General features: G+C 44.0%; 2 protein-coding genes across 3 annotated transcripts in view; both read left to right on the top strand.

Annotated features, from left to right (window-relative positions):
• The first annotated feature begins 863 nt into the window (after positions 1-863).
• Positions 864-15491, top strand: Cela1 (chymotrypsin like elastase 1). The gene is made up of 8 exons (XM_047551012.1): positions 864-951; positions 1613-1695; positions 3232-3332; positions 4372-4497; positions 5595-5731; positions 7595-7740; positions 14219-14368; positions 15263-15491. Exons 1-8 carry the CDS (start codon positions 912-914, stop codon positions 15278-15280), a joined length of 801 nt encoding a protein of 266 aa, XP_047406968.1. The 5' UTR covers positions 864-911; the 3' UTR covers positions 15281-15491.
• A 2905-nt stretch (positions 15492-18396) lies between these two features.
• The window catches only part of Bin2 (bridging integrator 2), a 30537-nt gene continuing 25989 nt past the window's right edge, over positions 18397-22944 (top strand). For both annotated transcript variants that reach the window (XM_047549977.1, XM_047549976.1), the window contains exon 1: positions 18397-18521. In XM_047549977.1, coding sequence (XP_047405933.1) covers positions 18441-18521 — 81 coding nt within the window. In that variant the 5' untranslated portion in view covers positions 18397-18440. The remainder of the gene's footprint in view (positions 18522-22944) is intronic.

The following is a 22944-nucleotide window of genomic DNA, read 5'->3' as shown; positions in this document are numbered from 1 at the left end:
TGTTCTCATGGCCTTTCCCCCCTCATCCTGCTTACATGATCTGTGACCAAAGTGACTTGTGACCAAAGTGACTCATGATCCAAAGGTGGGCCAAGGGCAGGAATGAAGCTGCCCAGGGGTCCAGGCAGGAAGGGAGCAGCCCAGGAGGCATTCATTAACAGCCCTTGTTGGGAGGAACAATTCCCGGGAAGCAGGTCACCTTGACAACAGGTTGCAGTAAGGGGAAGGGCTCTGGAGGTATCAGCATTTCAATACCCCAGAGGCAGGTGACCGTGGCCACGAACAGGGGATGTGTCCTGAAGATAGTAACATTCCACTCCCTTTGAATCAGCTTCCATCTTCCCAACCCAACTCAGCTTCCATCTTCCCGACCCTGTCTGATCATCTATCTACAGGAACTGCCTGACCTTTGTTCTTGCTTCACTGCCTCAGCTTCCAAGTAGCTGAGATTACAGGTGTGCACCACCATGCCGGACTCCTCCTTCCTCTTACTGACCACTCCCCCATCCTTCTCCACCCTCCTTGCCTTTATCAACTAGTGCACCAGGCAGATCTTTGCATTTGTAGTGCCACTGAGGCTCGTGGGAGCAGTGACGGATGACAAGGTAGGATGATGGAAGGGTGCACCCAGGGGAAAAACCATCCTGGTTCTCCATTTTCTTTCTGAAACTTTGTTGTATGCTTTTCAACTAAAAGCAGATGATTGAGCTCCAACTTTATTCTGTCTTTGAAGAACAAATTAATTAGTTTACTTAAATGAAATCTTTTCATTTGTACTTCCACCTGTTCTTTTCCCTGCCTTCCAACCACAGCCCTGCCAGCTGGGAGGAAGAAGTCAGCAAAACTGCTGATAAGAGGTGTATAAAGAGGTTGGCTCAAGGTAAGGGGCAGTGGTCTACTCTGCTGGCAACATGCTGCGCTTCCTGGTGTTCGCCACCCTGGTCGTTTATGGTAAGTGGATCATTTGACCTGAGTTCCACAGCAAGGGGGATTTGATTCAGAGGGTGGGAAAGCCTTCCCTAAGCTGGGGCCAGCTGCATATCCCGGAGGAGGGTGGGATGCTCTGTCTGTGAATATAGCAAAAATTTTACTTTCCTGGAGCCCAAGATAGAAAGATCAGGGCCACCAGCCGGCCATGTAAGACCCTGCTGGCTGGCAGTTCTCTGAATCATGAAGTAGAAAGAAGTCCTTGCTGGGGGTACCTGGGCTTCTCCACCAGCCTCCTTCAAAAGAGGCCATCCTCAGCCAGTGCCCAGCAGGGATGTGCATGTCTGTCCCTGCCCCCCTGGAGAATCCTGCCAAAATATGGGAGAGGATTCTTCTCCAGCCTAGGAGTGACCTTGGTGACAGGTGACAGGGCCCTAGCCTGGTGATTTTGGATAGGTCCTTCATGGAAAGCCAGAATTTCAGGACTTCTGGAACTTCTGGCACTGCAGACTACCTTGCTTTCAAAAGAGGCTCAGAGAACTCAGAGCTGGGCCCTCCATTTGTCAAAGAGCTGTGAATTTGCAGACAAGGCTAACATTCCTCAAAGCACAACCTCCACTCCCCACCACCACCCGGGCTGACCCCATGCTTAGTCATCACTCACTTTTCTTCTGTTCCCACAAAGGACACAGCATTCCGAACTTTCCAAAAACGAATGCTTGGGTCGTTGGAGGGACTGAGGCCCGGAAGCATTCCTGGCCCTCTCAGGTGGGTATTCCTCCACAGCCCAGACTTACCCAAATCAGAGTTGCTGTGCCATCACAAAAAGTCTTGTGCTTGTCTGTGTATATCCTGATCAACGGCAGCTCTCCAACTGTCTATTTTGGGAGGGGGGGGGGTTACCAAAGATTGAATTTAGGGACACTAAATCACTGAGCCACCTCCCCAGAAATATTTTGCATTTTATTTAGAGACAGGGTCTCACTGAGTTGCTTAGTGCCTCGCTTTTGCTGAGGTTGGCTTTGAACTCGCGATCTTTCTGCCTCAGCCTCTTGAGCCAGTGGGATTACAGGCATGCACCACGGTGTCCCCTCCGCCCCCCCCGTCCTCCCCCCCACCGCCACCCCCCCACCACCACCCCCGTTGTCTATTTTAAAGATGGATGGGAACATGCTTGTGTGGATTTCTAAATGCAAAGCCTTGGAAGAAGGGGTTTGGACACCAGCCATGCTCTCCCAAACATGCAACCAAACACACAACTTTTATACCTCAGAGACACTACTGCGACACCCCCGCATGACTGTGCTACACCCGCACACAGGGTTCCACATACCTAGAAGCACACGTGCGCTCACCGATACACATGGTGCACATGCGCAGTACTACACAGTACCGCACACGCGGTGCTTATTTGCTTCACCTAGGAGCTGGACCCTGATTCAAGCAAACCTAAATGTATAAAACTGGCAGGTTGGGTGCTGTGGGGCATACCTGTAATCCCAACCGACCGGGAGGTTAAAGCAAGAGGATCACAAGTTCAAAGCCAGCCTCAGCAACTTAGCAATACTCTGTCAAATAAAAAAGGGCTGGGAATGTGTTCAGTGGTTAAATACCCCTGGGTTAAATCCCTGGTATCCTCCACCCTCCACAAAAAAAAAGGCAAAAACTGTCAGATTGGTTCGTGAATAACCGCACCTGGAGAGGAATCACTGCAAATACAACTAGATTCGATTTAAGACAGTTTGAGCCCCAATCTTCAGGAGGAGATCCACTGTGTAATATGAGGAAGCATGAACTGAGAAAAACGAACATTCCATTGGCATTTCTAAATATTCCCTGAAGTCAGAGTTCAGGATACTTCTTGAAAACATTAAAGGAAGAGTTCTTGAGAACTAGATTTGTGGGGCTTAGATGAAGGAGTTACTACTGGATACATTTCCTTTCCAACAGGATACAGAGGTAAAAGGACCTGGGCTCTAGCCATTGCAACATCTGGCCCACAAATGCCAAAACAATATGTGTGCCTTTATTTCCCTATCCATGTGCACAGCAAACATCACCAAGCCATGGAGCACTTTCCAGCTGACCCCAGAGGCTGACCCCTTCTCAGACGTGCCTGTCCCGTGGGTAGCCATGACCAAGCAAACAATAGCAATTGACTGCTCAAAGGAAACCTGCTTGCTCTCCCTAGTCCAGCAAGTTAGAGAATGTTCTGAGGGATGTCAGGAATTTCGGGTACACACTTGGGGGCAAAGATTTTTAGCAAACTCCAGCCCATTCCTCTTTTCTTTCCTCCCTGTCTAGGTTTCCCTCCAGTACCAGTCTGGAAGTTCCTGGTTTCACACTTGTGGAGGGACCCTCATCAGAGAGAACTGGGTGATGACAGCTGCACACTGCGTGGACCAGTGAGAGAAAACAAAGACCAACATTTCTGAGCCCCTGGGAGGGAAATAGTTACCTTTTAGGCGAAATATGCAACTTTGACTTCCCAGGGCAGTGCTCTACCAGGGTGGGCAGTGGGCTATTGCCCAGCCTGTCTGTGTTTAGGGGTTAGTGGGGCAGGGATAACTGAGAGAAAAGTACAAGTTTTGGAGTCAGATAGACTCCCGTCCAAATTTTGTTCCACCATCTCCTACCTATTGTAACCTTACTTAGCTCCTCTATTCTCCCATTCTCTTATCTCCAAAATGAGGCAATAATACCTATTTTGTAGAGCTGTTATGAGGATTGAGTAAATATTTAAGTGCTAGTCAACATAGGACTGGTAAATATTTGTTCATATTTGTTATGAGCAAAAGTTCTCATATTTGAACATGTATCACCTCATGCAGTGCCACACACCTCTAATCCCAGCAACTCACGAAGAGGCTGAGGCAGGAGGATCACAAGTTTGAGGCCAGTCTCAGCAACTTAGTGAGACCCTGTCTCAAAATAAAAAAATATAAAGGACTGGGGATATAGCTCAGCGGTAAAGCACTCCTGGGTTCAATCCCCAGTATGTGTGTTGGGGGGCAGTCATCTGGAAGGCACAGATTACAGAGTCCCACCCAGCAGAGTTTCTGATTTGGCTGGTCCTGGGTGAGGCTGGTTCCAAGACCATATTTTAAGAATTTCCAGCCTAGAAGTTTGTACTTCCTTTAGAGTCCCTCTGTGACTGAGAGCCACGATTTCACTATGCTTACTACAGCTCTCCCAGGTGAAGATATTTAGCTTAATAAACTGTGAACATGAAGTTGATAGTAGGTTTTTGCACTTCCACAAGTCAGTAGTAAATTAAGGAATGAGAGGTCTTGTTACTTCCTCCTCTTGGAGAATCTTTCATCCCCAACTGCCTGGGCCACATAAGATGCGATCCTATCCTAAAGATAAAAAAGGGCTTTGCAATTTCCTCTAAGGAGGAAAGGGAGCCTCCTGAATCACTCAGGGCTTTCCCTCTCACTCCAGCCCAATGATCCTCCGTGTGGTGGTGGGAGACCACAACCTCAGACAGGACGAAGGCACTGAGCAGTACCTGGGAGTGCAGAAGATCGTGATACACCCATACTGGAACAGCGATAACGTGACTGCCGGGTAGGGACAAGACGGTGCTGGGAGTTGGAGGGCTGATAAAGCAGAGCTGGCTTAGCTGGGTCTTGGTTCCCTGGTGTTCTCCAGAGGCTAGAGGGAGTGCATTGCCTGAAACTTGGTGCACTGTAGAGGCTTTGGGTCAGGATCCAGGAGAGTCTGGGGGCACCATGTCCTGCAGGGAGTGATGAACTAGCTCATTCATCCAGGAGAACTTTGAGAGTTTAGATTGAGGAGGGCTGGAAAATTTCTGAAGATCTTTAGGATTTGTTTGATGTATGTGGGTATGCATGCTTTGATTAAGGGAAGCCCCTTCTCTGTGTTTTAATGTTTCTAGATTTTGTTTGTTATTATTTATTATTCACTTTATGGAATACACACTATAAGTAAAAGGAGATTTTTTTTTTTCTTTTGGTGCTGGAGATGAAACTCAGGGCCTCACACATGTTAAGCGCGTGCTCTCCCACTAGGCTAAGCCCCAGTCTCAAAAGGAAATTTCCTAAAATGACCTTCACATAGGAGAACTGCAAGACCAAGTTATAAACTTTTTGGGAAGAAATTATTAAAGTGATTCTTTTCAAGGCTGTGGATTTAACTCAGTGGTTGAGCACTTGCCTATCATGAATGAAGACCCAGGTTCCATCCCCAGTACTACCAAAAAAAAAAAAAAAAAAAAAAAGAGAGAGAAGAGAAAAAAAGGAAAGAAGAAATGAAAAAGGGTGATAATTCTGTAGAGTGTGGAGGTGGCGATGAGTACAAGAATTGGGACATTTCTGCAGAGCTTTCAGGGTCACTCAGTCTTTTACATCTTTTTTCTTTGAGAACTGCCGCCAAGATCATGCCATCTGCTGTTCTGATTACCCATTCTCCACTTCCTAGAGCAGCACAGATCAGAGCCAGGCTGCAATACAAAACTTTCACCAGCAGATGGTGCTGATAAACATATAATGACCTACTGTAAACTCAAATGCTTAGCAAGATAGCCTCCTTCCAAGTGCTGGTTTACAACTCCATGGAGTTGAAGGTTTAGGACTGACCAGTGCTGATGCCCACCCAAGGAAAGACCTGACTCCACCTGTGAACTATCTCCTTTCCTCCTGCAGCTTTGACATGGCCCTGTTGCGCCTAGACAGGAGTGTTACTCTGAATAGCTACGTCCAGCTGGCTACTCTGCCCCCGAAAGGAATCATTCTGTTTAGCAACAATCTCTGCACCATCACTGGCTGGGGCAGGTCCAACGGTAAGTCATCTACATTAGCACCATCCACCACCAGGATATTGATTAGGCAGCTAAGCTTCTAGGGTATATCTTTCTGTGGTCCTAGGTGTTTATAGTCAGAGACCAACAATCTAAAGAACCATAGATAAAATAACTGATACATGAAACTAAGCTAAGAACAGGCTGTGGAATAATCAAGTCAGAGATTCATAGACTCTAAGAACTAAAAAAAAAAAAAAAAAAGACTTCACCTGGGTGCAGTGGCATATGCCTGTGATCCCAGGGGATCACAGATTCCTTGGGGAATCTGAGGCAGAAAGATCATAAGTCCAAGGTCAGCCTCAGCAACAGAATGAGGCCCTAAGCAATTTTAGTGAGACCCTGTCTCTAAATTCTAAAAAAAGGACTGGGGATGTGACTCAGTGGTTAAGCACCCCTGGGTTCAATCCCCAATACCAAAAAAAAAAAAAAAAAAACTTCTTACATAAATAAACTAAGGCCCAATGAAATTAAGTACCTTAATTACATGTCTAGTTAGTGCAAAACTGGATTCAGAACCCAGTCATCCTGGTTGTCACTTCAGTGGTCATTATACCATCATGCCGCCTCCATAGACAGGTGCTGGACTGAGTTGGAGTGAATGAACCATTAACTACAAATCCAGGTGAGTCAGGGCAAAGGAAGTCTCAGCCCTCTTCTGCTCATTATGAGAAGATTTCAAGGAGGGAATGTTATTTAGATAATATGGAAAGGTGGGAGGGCTATGAACAGAAATAGGAAGGAACATTAATCTTGATGAAGACTGTCAGCCACCAGGTGACACTTGGGTTTCTGAAGGAGAGGCAAGTCATGCTGTGAGCAGCTAGGCCATTGGGAAAACCCAGAGCTGAGAGAGACATGCTTCTAATGCAGCTATGCTCTCCTCTCAGTTCATTTAATGTCGCTATGGTTCAGTTTCTTGATCTATATAACATTAAAGTATTGTTGTAATGATCCACATAGTACATGTGTGAACACTTTGAAAAGCTGCAAGAGTCAAGTAAAGACAAGCTGCACCAAGCTCTTAAAAAAAGAAAACAGGAACTGGGGAGATAGCTCAGCTGGTAGAGCGCTTGTCTTGCAAGTGCAAGGCCCTGAGTTCGATCCCCAGTACCCAAAAAAAAAAAAAAAAAAAAAAAAAAATGAAAACAGGCGTGCACAATCTGCTTTGTGGAGCTTGTATTGTAAGGAATAGGACAGATAGATGAGTTATCAACAAATAAGGCCCTTTTAATTCCTTAACTAAGTTATTCATGAGTCATAAAAAGCAGGGATAGGGCCTGTAATCCCAGCAGCTCGAGAGTCTAAGACATGAGGATCATGAGTTTAAAACCAGCCTCAGTAACAGTGAGGCACTAAGCAACTCAGTGAGACCCTGTCTCTGAATAAAATACAAAATAGGGCTGGGGATGTGGCTTGGTGGTCAAGTGTCCCTGAGTTCAATCCCCAGTACAAAAAAAAAAAAAAAAAAAAAAAAGAACAACAACAACAAAAAAAGCAGGAATAGGATTATTGGTTCAGAGCCTGGGAACCATCAGCAAGGATGCCTCCCCAAAGGAAGAAGCCTGTAGCTGCCATATAAAGAGAAGAGAGGCCAGCCTGGGCAATTTAGCAAGGACTGTCCGAAATAAAGTTAAAAGGACTGGGGGTAGCTCAGTGGTAAAGTACTTGCCTAGCATGTGTGAGAAAGAAGAAAACAGGATCCATGACCTCTAACAAACAGAGAGAAGGAGTGCACCCTGACTTCATGTTACACCAAATTGTGGGACAATTCAGCAGGGTGTGGAAAGATTTTTCCCTGTTCAGCATCTTCGACTGACTTCCAGTGTTGTGTGTCCTGTTTAGCCAATGGCCAGCTGGTCCATACCCTGCAGCAAGCGTCCATGCGCACCGTGAACACCACCACCTGCTCTAGCCCTTCCTACTGGGGCTTCCATGTGAACAGCATCATGATGTGTGCTGGTGGAAGTGGCGTAAACGCTGGATGCCAGGTGAAACGACAGACCTGCCCACTCTGCTGTCCTCCCTCCGCTCCACCTTTGGCTCACTCCACTCCTACTCTGGTATCCACATGCAGTCTGCACTTTCCCTTCTGGCATCAGAATGAGAATGATTCTGTTAGTAATTCTGTCCTCACAGAATCTCAAAGTTGAAAAGGAGCCTGAAATTTGTCTTGCTTTCGAGGTGCAGTGGCCCACACTGATAATCCCCGCTACTTGAGAGGCTGAGACAGAAGGATTGCAATTTAAGGGCAGCCTAGGCAATTTAGTGAGACCCTGTCTCCAAAAAATAAAAAAGGCTGGGGATATAGTTTAGTGGGAAAGCACCCCTGAATTTAATCCCTAGTACCCCCCACAAAAAAGTTTCGTTTTGCTTAATGCCCCCACCTCAGAAACTTGTATGTGGCCCAATATTTGTATGTTGTTATGTACGTATGTCCTTCAGAACTTGTGACCTAGATTTTTTTTTATGGCAGGAATGGGGCTGGGGCTGGAAAGGTGGTTGTAATTGGGTATACGGTAGCTCCCACTCACATCAATCCCAATTTTTCTTGTACTTCCTCCATTACCACCCCTTTACCCCAGTAGTATTTACAGTAGTGGATACAAATGAATATGGTAGGGGAAAGTACACAAAATAATTTTACAATAGTTTTTATGTAATAGAATTTTACTCTATTTAGACAAGATCAATCAACAATAAGCTATATTTCAGATTTCTTTTCTTTTTCTTTTTTGGTGCCCAAATTGGATTGAACCCAAGGGTGCTTTACCACTGGGCTATATCCCCAATTCTTTTTAATTTGTATTTTTAGACAGGGTTGCACACTAAGTTGCTGAGGGTCTTGCTAAATTGCTGAGGCCGACCTCAGATTTTCACTTTCCCTGTGTCAGTCTTCCAAGTTGCTTGGAATTACAGGCATGAGCCACCACACTCAGCCACTTTACAGATTTCTTAATGCAGTTCAACAAATGTTCAGTGTGTATCTACTATATGCCAGGCACTGTGCTAGGTGCTAGGGATACAAAGATGAATGAATCAGACAATGTCAAGTGGGGGAGCAAACATACAGTAGGATATTGGAATATTGTGTGGTAAGTGCTAAAATAAAGACACGCTGAGAGTGATTATAGGGGCCTGAGGACAAGTACTACCTCTACTGCTGGAGTCAGAAAAGAGCCTTCTCCAAGAAAGAAGAATGTGCGGTGAGTCCTAAAGGTTAAATAGAAGTAAGCCAGACCAAAAAAAGGTGGGTGGGGAGACGTTCAGAGGGAGGGAATAGCATGAATAAAGGCATTAGTTGAAGAAACAGCTTAGAACACATAAAGAATTCCTGGGCATTCCCTACAGCTAGAGCAGAGCAGAGTGGAGGTCCACAAGCCAAATCCAGCCTGTCACCTGATTTTGTATGGTCCATTTTGACATGGATAGGGAAAACAAAATCAAAAGAATAATATTTCATGACATGTGAAAAATATAAATTTTCAGTGTTCTAAATGACATTTTTTTGTGACACAGCCATAGCTGATCATTTACATAGTGTTTTAGAGTGGCTTTTATACCATAATATAGAGATTCCAACAGAGACTGGATGGCCCACAACACCTGAGGCATTTGCTATTGGTACCACTTATTTCCATCTCCCCAGCACCCAGTATTTGCTGTTTGTCCCTTTACAGAAAAAGTTTGCTGATCCCTGTGCCAAAATGTAAGCTATTAACCATAGTGAGAAAGGTCAAGAGATGAGACCAGAGAGCTTCAGATGCCATGCTTAGAACATGACTTTAACTTGACACTGGAAGACCACTGGAGACTTAGAACAGAATGATCAGGTTTGCCTTTTAGAAGCCCTCTCTGAGGACAGTGTCACCAGGCTTTTTAAGCAGGGCAAGACAGGCAGGAGACTGGTTAGGAGGCTACTGATCTAGGCAAGAAATCTGAGGGCCTGAATTAGAACAGTGTTGTAGGAACAGAGATAGGGGAGGAAAGGAGGAGGAGCTGCAATGATGTGCAGGCATATGGTTTAAGTGATTTGGGGTAGGAAGTCTCTGCCTCAGATGAGACCAGATTTGCAGGATTTGGATATTAAGGTATAGCTAACTGGTAACAACAACAACAAAATATATAAGAAAGAGGAACTTGGAGCAGAAAGCTAGATTAGAGATACTTTGAGAGCAACTGAGATTCCACCTCCTGCCCAGGAAAAAGTTGTAGAATGAGAAGAAAGCAGAGGATTAGGGAAATACTATAAGAACATAAATGCTTGAGTGCTTTAGGGTCAGGTGGAGAACAAAGAACTCACTAGGGAGTATGAGAGGGAGAGCAGAATGACGAGAAAAATGTGCAGTAGCGATTTAGAAAATCTCAGGAAATACTGCAGGTCATAACACAGCGTACCTGCAGCCAGGAGCCATAGTGGCTAAGAGCTGAAAGTGGCTACTTTGGCAACTGGTCAATCATTATTAATCATGGCTACAGCAGTTTCAGTGGTGATGGCAGAAGCTTGATCGAAGGGTAAGGAATAAGAGGCAGTAAGAAAAATAGCAGGGAATGTAGATAATTAACTCTTCCAAGAATCTTGGATGAATGAGAGGAACAGAAAACATCTGGTACCTTTAATGACAGCTAGTCATGAGAGGGGTGGATCTTTTAAAAGGGAAGAAAATTGGTGCAGAGTTAGAGAGGGAATGATAGATGGCACAAGATCCCAGAAGAGAAGGGAGAGATGGACCCGAGAGCACAGGTGGAGCCAACTTTAATCAGGAGGAGGGATACCAGACATACACATGGATATGAAAGAGTTTGCAGGCTGAGTAGCTGCAAGTTGGCAGGTGTTCTGTATTATTGCTTCTGGTTACTCATGAACTAGGAAGAGTCAACTTGACTGCTGAAAATGAAGGTGCAAAGGTTAGATGCATTTGGAATAATTAGAGTGAAGGGGAGGAGGGTTGTCCTCCAAGATGTTGAGGTTGGAGACCAGGTAGTAACCATTGTATACTCCATCTTACTCAAAGACCCAGTTGTAGGGAATGGATTAATCTGAGCCTGAGTTTCCTGCATGACTCTAGCAATAGAACAGAACTGTGGATCAACTGCAAGGTACTAGCCACCTGGAGGAGGAAGAGATTCTGCTAGCAGGAGGCTGGTTGAAATAGTAGAATGACAGGATTAAAGGGCTTTTGTAACCCCCCACCCCGCAAAGAATTATGGAACTAAGGTGACCAACTTATCCCAGTTTTCCTGTGATTTTCCAGTGTTAAAACTTAAATGTTAAGAGAAACAGACAAATGCCTATGTAACCTCTTCTAAGTTCTCGTCAGTCTATATAGCTGCTTTTTTTTTTTTTTTTTTTTAGTTGTAGATGGACACAATACCTTTATTTTATTTATTTATTTACTTATGTGTGGTGCTGAGGATTGAGCCCAGTGTCTCACACATGCGAGGGAAGCACTCTGCTACTGATCCACAACCCCAGTCCCTAAAATATATACACTTAACATTACTACTTAACTTTTCAGTTCAGGTATTATGAGAAATTTGACTCTCTCTTATGCCTACACACTTATCTCCTGCCACCAAGCACAAGCTTTTCCCATCACCTTCTCAAACTCCCCACTACTCCCAGTGTTTATTATGGTTATATAAAATACTATTCACAAGTAAATCATGTAGTATTCTAGGAGTATGTTTTTCTTTCTTGTATTAACTTTGTTTTCCCTGGAGTAACTTTTTCATTTGCTGAATACATAGTCAATTCATGGCTAAGGTAACTCTACATTCTCCACTAATTTCTTTTTTTAAGTATTGGGGATTGAATCTAGAGGCACTCTACCACTGAGTCACATCCCCAGCCCTGATATTATTATTATTAATATTATTATTATTATAAATTTTGAAACAGGGTCTCGCTAAATTTGTCAAGGTTGGCCTTGAACTTGAGATCCTCCTACCTCTTGAGTAGCTGAGATTACAGGCCTGTGCCACCATGCCCAGCTTCTCCAGTAATTTTTTAAATAACTTTATTTTGTGTGTTTGTTTGTTTTTAATGTGGTATTGAGGATAGAACACAGTGCCTCACACGTGCTAGGCAAGCACTCTACCTTTAGCTACAACCCAGCCCCTACCTACACAAATTTTTAAGCTACCTGTTTCAACTTCTCTTGACACTAGTGGCCTGTGTCTTGGTGTAGGTCTATTTGTATTCATTGTGAAGTACACTTAGTCGATTTTTTTTCTTTGTAGAAACTCCAAATCTTTGGCTCTGAAATATGTTTATTCTTGATAGTTTTCTCCCCCACATTCTTAGTTTTCTCTTTCTGGAATTGTTGGTTGGTTGGTTGATGTTGGGGCTGAAACCCAGGCCTTTGTGTGTGCTAGGTGACTGCTCTACCACTGAGCTGCACAGTCCCCCACCCCCAGCCTTCTTTCTAGAATTTCTGTTATTCATATGTTTACTTCCTGGTCCTCTCGTATATGCTTTGTCTGTTTACTCTATGTTCCAACTCTCCCAAACTTTCATTTCTACTATCGGATTTGTAATTTCCAAAGGCTCTTTTTGTTCTCTGAACATACTGTTTAATGGCATGCTTTTCTTGTATCATGGATACAGTATGAACTATAGTTTTATTGCTTATTTTCTTTCTTCTCCCTGCATAGAGTTGCCTTCACTTTTTATTCCTTTGAAAACTCTCTCTTATTTTTTATTTTTTATTTTTTTTTCAGAATTTGGGATTGAACCTATGGATGCTCTACCACTGAGCTACATCCTTTTGTTTTGAGATAGGGTCTTGCTAAGTTGCCCAGGCTGGTCTTGAACTTATGATTGTCCTGCCTCAGTCTCCTGAGTAGCTGGGATTACAGATGTGCACTGCTGCAGCCAGCTCTTTGATTTAATCTTTTTTTAAAAATATTTTTTTCCAGTTCTGGGGATCAAATCCAGGGCCCCATTCAATGTCTGGCAAGCACTCTACCAATGGCCTACATCCCCAGTCCTGATCTTTATTTTTATTTTAGAGGCTTACACTAGATGTTTGGTGATCGTTGATCATCTGCTGCATTCAGTGTGGGGTGGTAAAAAGATGTTGGGTAGCTCTGAACCTGAGGTAGAGCTCATCTTTAATAGACTTCTCTGGAAAGTGATCTGGCTAGATCATTTTGTTGGGAGACCACCAATGTTAATATCGTTAGGTCCTTCTTGGTTGGTCAGATTTTCCAAAGAAGTATCTTCCAGTTTTATGTCTGGCATTATACACCTGGCATTCTAAAAGCTGAGTAAGAAGTGTCAAGATCATGTTCTATAAATCTCTGGATCACCTTACTGCTAAGCCTGAGCACATAACCACTACCTTATAAATCACTTTCTCTTCTCTTTAGTCCAATTAGTGTCGATTACCTACTCTCTAAACATCTTGGTTTAATTAGACCCATTGATCTAAATGCTGGGGTTAAAGGAATTATTAGAACTATATACTTCTCCTATCCCAGATTCAATATAAGTCAATCAACTATTGAACTTATAATGTTCAAAATTCAAACTGGGTGCAGTGGCACACCCCTGTAATCCCAATGACTCGGGAGACTGAGGCAGGAGGATCACAAATTTAAGACCAGCATGGGAAACTTAGTCTCAAAATAAAACAATAAAAGGGGCTGGGATATAACTTGGTGTTAGAGCTCTTGCCCCGCATATGCAAGGCCATGGATTCAATTTCCAATACTACAAAAATAAACTAAAAAAAGAAATAAAATGACTGTTGGTGTAGCTTAGTGGTAGAGATTCCTAGGTTCAATCCCCAGTATTGAAAAAAAAAAAAAAAAAGAGTTCAAAGTTCTATGCTTGGACTGAGGATGTAGTTCAGTGGCAAGAGTATGTGCTTGACATGGGCAAGGCCCTGCAGCACCATAAAAACAAAAAACAACAACAAAAGCATTCTGTGCTTGCATTGTGGAGAGGACTGATATCAGTAAGACATAGTTCCTGACTTAGAAGCTCATAGATATGTGTGGGAGGCAGAAGCAAATTATGAAACCAAAATACAAGGCAGAACATGACATAAGTGCTGCAGAGAGAGGAAGAAGTGCTTGGTTGTTTATAAAGGAAGAAGAGATTCATTTTGATTGTGAGGATATGACGGAAGTGAAGAACTGAACTGCAGCTTTAAATTTTACAGGATATCACAAATAGAAGCAGGTGAACAGGGGCTGCAGCTGTAGCTCAGTGGTAAAGCACTTGCCTTGCATGTGTGTGGCACTGGGCTCGATTCTCAGCACCACATAAAAAAGGTGAATAAGTGAAAGGTATTGTGTCCATCTACAACTATATATAGATATATGTAAATACACACACAAAGATATATGTATATACACACACAAAGAAAAAAAAGAAGGGGCAAGCAGGCCATAAGCAAAAGCAAACAGGCAAACATCAAAAGATCTAGAGTTTTAGGATTCTGCTTCTCCTCCTTGCAGGGTGATTCTGGAGGTCCCCTCCACTGCTTGGTGAAGGGCAAGTATTCTGTCCACGGAGTGACCAGCTTTGTGTCCAGCCTGGGCTGTAATGTCCCCATGAAGCCCACAGTTTTCACCCGGGTCTCTGCTTACATCCTTTGGATAAATAAGGTGAGTTCTCTCAAATGATGGGATGAAACAGGGTTACCTTGAGATCCACACACTGGCTGGGTTAGGAAAATAATTGTCTTCCTTATGCAGAGTCCCTTCCCTTCCCCCTAGAAGGAAAGTGCACTTCCCCTCCATATTACTGCCTTCTTGAGTTCCCCCTTTCCATTGAGCAGACTTCACTGTATGGCTTAGCTTAGCCTAAGATAGTGGCAACCATAGATCTGAAGCAGACACATACCAGTGTTGTCTGAAGTCAAAGTCAAGGAAAAATGAACCTCAGAAAGGCCTGTGGACCCTCAGGCATGCTCCTCTCCCACAAGCTCTCTCTAAGGGCATTTTAAGAATTTGCTTTAACTTTTGAAAGAAATTTTACCACCTTAAGCAATGCCTAAGAGTTCAGTGAGACTACCTACGCTGATGTAGTAGTAGAGCCACATAATACAGCTCACTGTGCACATCTAACACATCCTGGAGCCTTGGACATGAATCTTGGCTCACAGCCATTTCAAAGTCTGTCCTTGCTGTTGTGTCCTGCACATATGCTTGTAATAGCTCCCATCCTCCACAAACCCAGCATAGGGCCATATTTAACTGGGAGCCTTGAAAAAATAAGAAAGAAGGTGGGCAGAAGTTACTAACTTCTAGGTTAGTTAGGCTAGGTGCTGTGGCACACATCTATAAACCCAGCTACTCAAAAGGCTGAAGCAGGAAAATCCATGTTCAAAGCCACCCTGGGTAATATGGTGAAATCTTGTCTCAAGATTAAAAAAAAAAAAAAAAAGGCTTGGGCTGTAACTTGGTGGTAGAGGTGGTAGAGCATCCCTGAGTTCAATCCCAGTACCATTAAAAAAAAAAAAGTTACTGACTATGGACATAACTGTTTTTTTCTTTCAGGTCATTTCCTCCAACTGAATATTTTCCTGAGTCCAGTGGTCTTCCAAAGATGGTTCTTAGATCTGCAGGAGGACTTGAGGTCAATAAGGAAAAAACAGGGTTGGGGGTATAGCTCAGTGTAGAGTGCTTACCTAGCATGATCAAAGCCCTGGGTTCCATCTCCAGCACCACGCGCAAAAAAGGCAGGTGCTAGGGATATAATCAATTGGAGAGCACTTTAGCATGTAAGAGGCCCTGGGTTTGATTCCCAGCATGGGGTGGGGGGTTGGGGGCACATTCTAAGAGACTATTGAATGAGAGATTAAAAAGCAAATAAAAATGAATGTACACTATCATACTATGTCTATTTGTAATTAAGCCCTCTAGAGGAAATGCAGTTATAGGACCCACTTTGGATTTCATCACATCTGTGGGCTACTTCCTTTTTGCTTCTATCTTTACCAGTTCACAAACTAAGCCCGGGAGGAGTGGTTTTACATTATCCATTTTGGGCTGTTTTAGGATCTCCTTATCCATTAATCTATTCATCTGCCCCCCCACCCCACTCCTGTGCATATTTGCTATATTGAAAGGCAAAGTGCTTTAAAAATTCCTGAGTGACTAAATGTGCACTGACTCTTCAAGGTAGACTGCAGGCTCATCCTCCATATGTTTCCCTCTTCAGTGCCTAGAACAAATGCTTACCCCAAGCTTCTGGGTGACAGGAGCTATAACAATACACTAGAGCCAGGCATGGTGGCGCACACTTGTAATCCCAGCAGCTTGGGAGGTGATGGCAGGAGGATCGTGAGTTCAAAGCCAGCCTCAGCAATTTAGCAAGGCCCTAAGCAATTCAGTGAGGCCTCGTCTCTAAATAAAATATTTTAAAAGGGCTGGGGATGTGGCTTAGTGGTTAAGTGCCCCTGGGTTCAATGCCCAGTTGAAAAAAAAAAAAAAAAAAAAGACTACACTAGAGATAGGAGTATAGGGTTAGGATGGCAGGGCAGAGGCCGGCAGACTGAGGAAGGGGCAAATCAGAAAGGAGACTGGGGAACAAAGAATTTTTTAAAAAACAGATTTTTTAAAAAGGAAAGCAGATACTAAACAAAGGAAAGGGTTGAGGGGAAGGTTCAGAACAGAAAGGAAAAGGCAACAACAAGATGGAGCCTCAAGCTAAGTGTGAGTCAGCACTTCAGGGCTGGTACTAAAATAAGCAACCGGATCCAGGGTTCTATAAACCACAGAGAACTGGGAAGCTGATAATTCTGGCCAGGGCTCAGTTTGTTAAGAGTGGCCTAGGAGAAAGCAAAGGGGGAAATGAAAGAAGAAGTTGAAGCAAATGAGAAGCTGCTTTTCATAGCCATTACTAATGGCCAGAGAGGAGCGACCGGGGTAGTAAACATTATAGCAGGACAGGTCCTGGAACTAGTCCTATTATATTAGTAGAGTATATCAATATGACGTATACTGTAAGAGGCTGGGCTGGGCTCTGAACACCTGAGTTCCTGTCCACTGAAGAGAGGGGTTCCTCGGGCAAATTAATTCTTTTCTACAACTGGATTTACCCATCTAGTCAACTTCTAAGTATTCTTCCTGCTCTAATACTAAATGGTTAGGTGACCATCAATTTCAGTTTCCAAGGCACTAAAGAAAGTTTCTTAGGGTGTTGTGGAGTCGTGGGAGTGACACTAGGTATCAGCCTCCTGCTGATGATGCACCTGTTGTCACTGTTATCTTCTCTTGGTGTCCCAGCAGCACCACCATCCTCTGTATTTCTCCCCAGTCCTCTCCATCCAACATCAAGTCCTTTCTTCTTTATCATCCTGCCTCTCACAGATGATCACCAAAGCTAAAATACAGAATAAAAACTAATCGCCTATTGCCTGAAATTTTTGTGTCCATTTCTAAAAATGAACTAAGCGGACTACAGTGGAATCGTCTGATTACCAACCTAGCTCCACCAGACTGTAAGCATCTTGAGGTCAGGGGTTGCATTTTATTCCTCGTTGGCTTCTCAGCACCCAGCAATGACTGGCACACAGTTTATTTTGAGGGCACTATGTATTTTGGGGGGAAAGAAGTGGAAAACAACAGCAGAAAATTTTGTGGAGGCCTCCAACTTCCTCTACACTTCTTGGGGAAAATATTTTGACCTCCTTTGCTTCCTTGAAGGAATTTCACATGCACTGTAAAATCCTTGAGTAAATGGTTCCTCCAAATGTAATATCCTAATTTCCAGCTAACCCCTCAAACAGGCAGAGAGTAACTTCCACTTCCACGTGGAGACTTTATCCCTAAACAGACAATAGTTGTAATCTCAGTAGCCCCACCCCAATTTTCACAATCTGTGTCCAGTTCACATTCGGCTTCCACCTAGTACACTGTACTCCAACTAGAAAAACTTGCTCCCCTGTCCCCTGCACAGGCTTCCGTACTGAGTCCTTTTCCAATGAGATCACCTCCTTTCATAAAGACCGCATTTTTCTCTGCAGTTGTTGCTCCCTTTCAACTCCAGATCTGAAGTCCCGGCCCCTCTCTGCACTCTCCCACTACCAGTTCCAGACTTAGAGCCGACCTCTCAAGGTAGTCGCTAAACTGCAACCTGGGGCAAGAAATACAGTTCACTTGTTCCCCTAGCATGAATACTCCTAGAACTGCAAGACGTTTTCCGATACAATAAATATCCACAGTGAGTGAAACTCAATATTTTCTGCCTTGTGGTTTCAGTTATTTTCCAATGCTGATGTGTTTTCTAAAATGAATGAGTCTAGGCCCACATTGGAAGATCCTGTTCAATAGGGTCAATGTTCCCTTGCAAAGTGGGCAAAGTGAGGGCCCACTGACCCAGCCTAGGGCTGTCCCCATGGGTCCCCAGCCTGCTGCTCTGGGCTGCACCCTGAGCTGGGCTGTGTTGGTCTGGACTTCTGCTGCCTGGGCTTTGAGGTGAGGCTCTGAATGGCTGAGGTGTGGGCCTGGGGCGGCCTGGTAGAGCCAGGCCCAGGCAGGCGAGCCCTGGGGGCAGGAGGGCAGCCCTGGGGGCAGGAGGGCAGCCCTGGGGCAGCACTGGGGTAGGCAGGCCGAGGCCGCAGCCTGCTCGCGCGAGGCACGCTGGGAGGCCGGGAGGCCGCAGCACTTCCTCCTCGGGGCCTCTGGAAACCACAGGGCGCAGGGTCGGGCCAGCAGCCCCGGAGCCGGCAGGATGGCCGAGGGCAAGGCGGGTGGTGCCGCCGGCCTCTTCGCCAAGCAGGTGCAGAAGAAGTTCAGCAGGGCCCAGGAGAAGGTAGGCTGCCGGGCCTGGGCCGCGGAGGAGGGTCCTGCTGGCCGGGAAATGGGGCGGGGAGTGGGTGTCCAAGAAAACTGGCAGATGGGAGAGAACAGAGAACACCAGGCCATCTTGAGCAAGGCCGGGGAAAGCCGAGGAGACAACGGTTTCTATGGAACCTTAAACAACCCTCAGGCTGACCCAGAAAAGGTGACAGAAAGGAGCCAGACTTGGCCGCCATCCACGCAGGAGGGTTCGTCCCAGCAATACGGTGAGGATAGTGTTTTACAGATGATGAAACTGGAGGGTAATTTTCCCAAAGGCAAAGACGATGACGACCAGCTGGGATGCCAGATAGCAACACTAAACTTGGCTTTTGACATCTCACTGAGGACTAGAAGAGTCTACATAATTCTGTACCTACTCCTTCCTGGCCTCTGGTGGTGGTTAAAGCATATATAAGCAATAACCCATATCTGCTTCCTCTGCCCTCCCTTTGTCGTTGGAGAGCACACCACCTGGGATTATGGAGCATCTCTTCAATGGTGCCCTTCTTATCTGGATAGCCTACTCCAGCACTAGCATTAGGTAGGCTGCCCATCTATAACTTGCCTGCTTGACCAGATTGTGTGGACACTCTCTATACTTTTTAATGACATTTTTTTTTGTAACCTCTCCAAATTATTTTCTTTGCTTCTAACCTCCACCTACCAACACCCTAGTAGACACGGTGGTTTGGGAAGACGTGCAAGCCAGAAGCAAAAGGGTATGGAGATATAAGAAGGACTTCAGATACACTCGTGGTTTTCTAAGGGTTACAGTCTTAGAGGCCTTTAGATGAATAGCCCATGCTTAACAACTGAAATATTTGTATTATATTCTAAAGGTGGAGAAGTGGTTTGGGTGCTAGGAAGGATAAAGGGCAACCAACTCTCCCAAGTGGGTTATCAACTGAGAAGTGATGGAGTATAGATGTAGTTCCTGACTTTAAGAGACCACAGTGGAACCAGGTGTGGTGGTGCAGGTCTGTAATCCCAACAATTCTCCGGACTGAGACAGGAAGATCCTAAGTTCAAGACCAGCTTTAGCAAGTTAATGAGACATCAAGCAACTTAGAGAGACCCTGTCTCAAATTAATTAATCAATCAATTAATTAATTTTTAAAAAATCAAAAGGGCTGGGTTTGTGGCTCAGTGGTAAAGTACCCCTGGGTTCAATCCCCAGTACCAAAAACAAATAAAAACAGAGAGATCTCAACGGAAGGGAAAGGCTCTATACACTTTTTCTATCTTTTGAAGTCCTGTGAAAAAGAGGAAAAGGGAAAGATTTTGTGTGGTCAGACTTAGTTACCTCATTTACCCTAACTTTACCTTGATCATTGTTTCAGCCTCTCTGAAGGCTAATTACAAATCTGATAGACTTGAAAGAGTGCCTGCTTATGGGGAGCTCAGGTTAGAAACAGTATGGGAGGTGCCCCTAGAGAAAGCCATATTGTGGTTGAAAACAGAAGAAAATCCCCAAAGGAAAAGGAAGAAGAAGAAGAAAACAAAAATCTCATGAATAATAGCAATTTTTAAAAGAAATACCAAGGGTGAGGGATGGAGCTCAGTGGAAGGGTTCTTGCCTAGCATGCACAAAATACTGGGCTTGATCCTCAGCACCACAAGAGATAAAATTTTTTTAAAAGACATACTAATTAGTTGGGCATGGTGGTGCACACCCGTAATCGCAGCAGCTCGGGAGGCTGAGGCAGGAGGATCACATGTTCAAGGTCAGTCTCAGCAACTCAGTGACACCCTAAGCAACGTAATGAGACCCTGTCTCAAAAAAAAAAAAAAAAGACATACTAATTGTTTTTTTTAATTGTACAGCTGTGTTTTGGTTTTGTTTTTTGTTTTGTAGTTGTAGATGGACAGTATGCTTTTATTTTATGTTTATTTTTATGTGGTGCTAAGGATTGAACCCAGCGCATCACACATGCTAGGCAAGCATTCTGCCACTGAGCTACAGCCCCAGCCCCCTAACTGATTTTTTTAACTAGGAATCGAACCCAGGTGTGCTTTACCATTAAGCCACATCCACAGCCCTTTTTAATTTTTATTTTGAGACAGGCTCTCACCAAGTTGCTTAGAGCCTCACTCAATTGCTGAGGCTGGTTTTGAATTTGTAGTCCTCCTGCCTCAGCCTCCCACATTGATGAGATTACATGTGTGCACCACTGCACCCAGCTTGCTTCACTCTTTCACCTTCTGTCTTGACCTAGCCCATCATCAACACTGTGCCCTTACTTTTTAAGCATGGACTTCAAAACTTTAAGTATGCCTGCTTTGGACTTTAGATCTTGCATCTGTAAAATAACAGGGTTGATATTCTTTATGAATCTCAATGTAGTAATTGAGTCTCCTCTCCAAACTGAAAAGGGGAGGGGACTCCTTGAACCTCAGAGTCTAGTATTTCCCAAAAGGAAAACCAGCCACCCAGTTCATATGCTCTTCTTCCTGCCCTGAACCCTAATGAGGCAAAGAAAGAGGAGTAAACATGAGTCTGCCCTGGGAAATTTCAAGGTTGATGCAGAAAACAGAATACTCTGAACACATACTCAGATATAGGAACAGACAGACATGAACTTGAAGAGGTACCTAGAGGTGCTGCATGGATAAGGGAGAGAATGGTCTGGGAAGAGGGAGCTGGTTCAGTTCATTCAGCTCCTAGCCAGAGTTCTTGTGTCCTGAGAAATTACTGAGAATAAGGTAAAGTGGTAGACAGTTAGAGTAAAGATAAAGGATATAATCTTCTGAGTAATGTATAATAATAGTTAATGTGTCAAATATCAAGTGCTTGGGATGGAGCAGCACAGAATATAAGAAGACATGACCTCTCCCTATGGAGATAACATTCTAGCAATATGATCTCACATCATCTCTTCAACACTTTAAATAAGACATTTATATTCCAGTTTTTTTGTTTGTCTGTCTGTCTGTTTTTTTCAGTGCTGGAGTTTGAACCCAGGGTCTTACATATGCTAGGCAAGTGCTTTACCACACTGAGCCACACTGAGCTATACCCTCTGCCCTAGAATCCCAATTTTAGAAAAAGGGAAACAAGTTTCAAAAGAGATTGGCAAATGGCAGAACTATTACTGAAACCCAGGTGTTCTGCCTTTGAATAACCTCAGGCTGCTCCTTTTGCAAGGTTCCTGATAAACCACTCCAACATCTGTGCCTCCCCACTTCCTGCTGATCTCTCAGAAGGAGCAGGGGTAGCAGTGGAAACAGGCTCATCTTCCTCTGAAAAGCTGGGAGTGACAGTCAAGTGACTGTTAAACACAATAGAGATGAAACATTCTTCTTGTTCTATTTTCCAGTTCCCACCCAAACACAACATGAGACTTGCTTCAGGCCAACTTTATTGTATTTTTACAGTTTGATGCATCTTCACATTTCAGACTACTGCCTTTGCCATCTGTTTGTGATTTCTCTGTGGCAGACCTCTCAGATCTCCCCTGAGCAAGGGCATTTTTTTAACACTCCTTTGTTGGTCTTTTCCTCTGTTGACTTTTACTCAACTTCTATCCCAGAGGATTTAATGCATCAAATATTTGCAGAAAATTTCTTTGTTCAGGGGGCTTGGCTGGACCCAGAAGGGAATTTAGAGATGAATAAGAGGCAATCTTCTCTTGCCTGTCAGAAGCTTATAATCTAGTAATAATAATAATAATAATAATAATAAGAGACCTGAGAGATTCACACATCTATGGGAATTCAGAAAGCAGAAAGAGTGGGGAGAATGGAAAGAGGCTTAACTTGGAAGCTGAATTTGAAATAGGAATTGTGGATGATTCCTAGTTCCTCAGGCAAGTGGTGAGAGAGCATTCCAGCCAAGGAATGCCAGCATAATCAAGCAGGAGTCTGCAAATCCTCTTAGGCAGAGTAGTGAGAAATGCAACTGAGCTGGAGCACAGGGAGTGGTGGAAGAAAGAGCTGGAAAAAGTATATTGAGGCCATATTAAGGAAAGCTTACTTTAGCATATATCCTAAAGATTTCTCACACAAGCACAATAAAATTATTGCACCTCAAGAAAAAAATAAACAATGTTTCATAATATCATCTAACATCCAGACCCTGTTTAAATTACCCCAATTGAGAGAATTAACTAATATGTAATTAATAATCAATTATGATGAAGGGTATGTGTTTGGTAGCCACCAAACATTTATGCAAATTTTTTAAGCTTTATCCCTCCACCCTAGTATATAGAAAAGTTAAAAGGATAGGTCAGTGAACCCCGGAGTATTTTTCACCCATATTCATCAAGTGTTAACATTTTGTCACATTTACTCCTTGATTCCCCCCCCCCCAAATGTCTCTACTCTAACTTTTCAGCTGCCAGTCCAGGCAAATTGGGGCAGAATTCTCAGGACAGGACTTTAAAGATTGATGT

The sequence above is a fragment of the Sciurus carolinensis genome, chromosome 4 (genome assembly GCF_902686445.1).
Source record: "Sciurus carolinensis chromosome 4, mSciCar1.2, whole genome shotgun sequence".
Lineage (NCBI taxonomy): Eukaryota > Metazoa > Chordata > Mammalia > Rodentia > Sciuridae > Sciurus > Sciurus carolinensis.
This window is presented reverse-complemented; position numbering and strand designations above follow the sequence as displayed.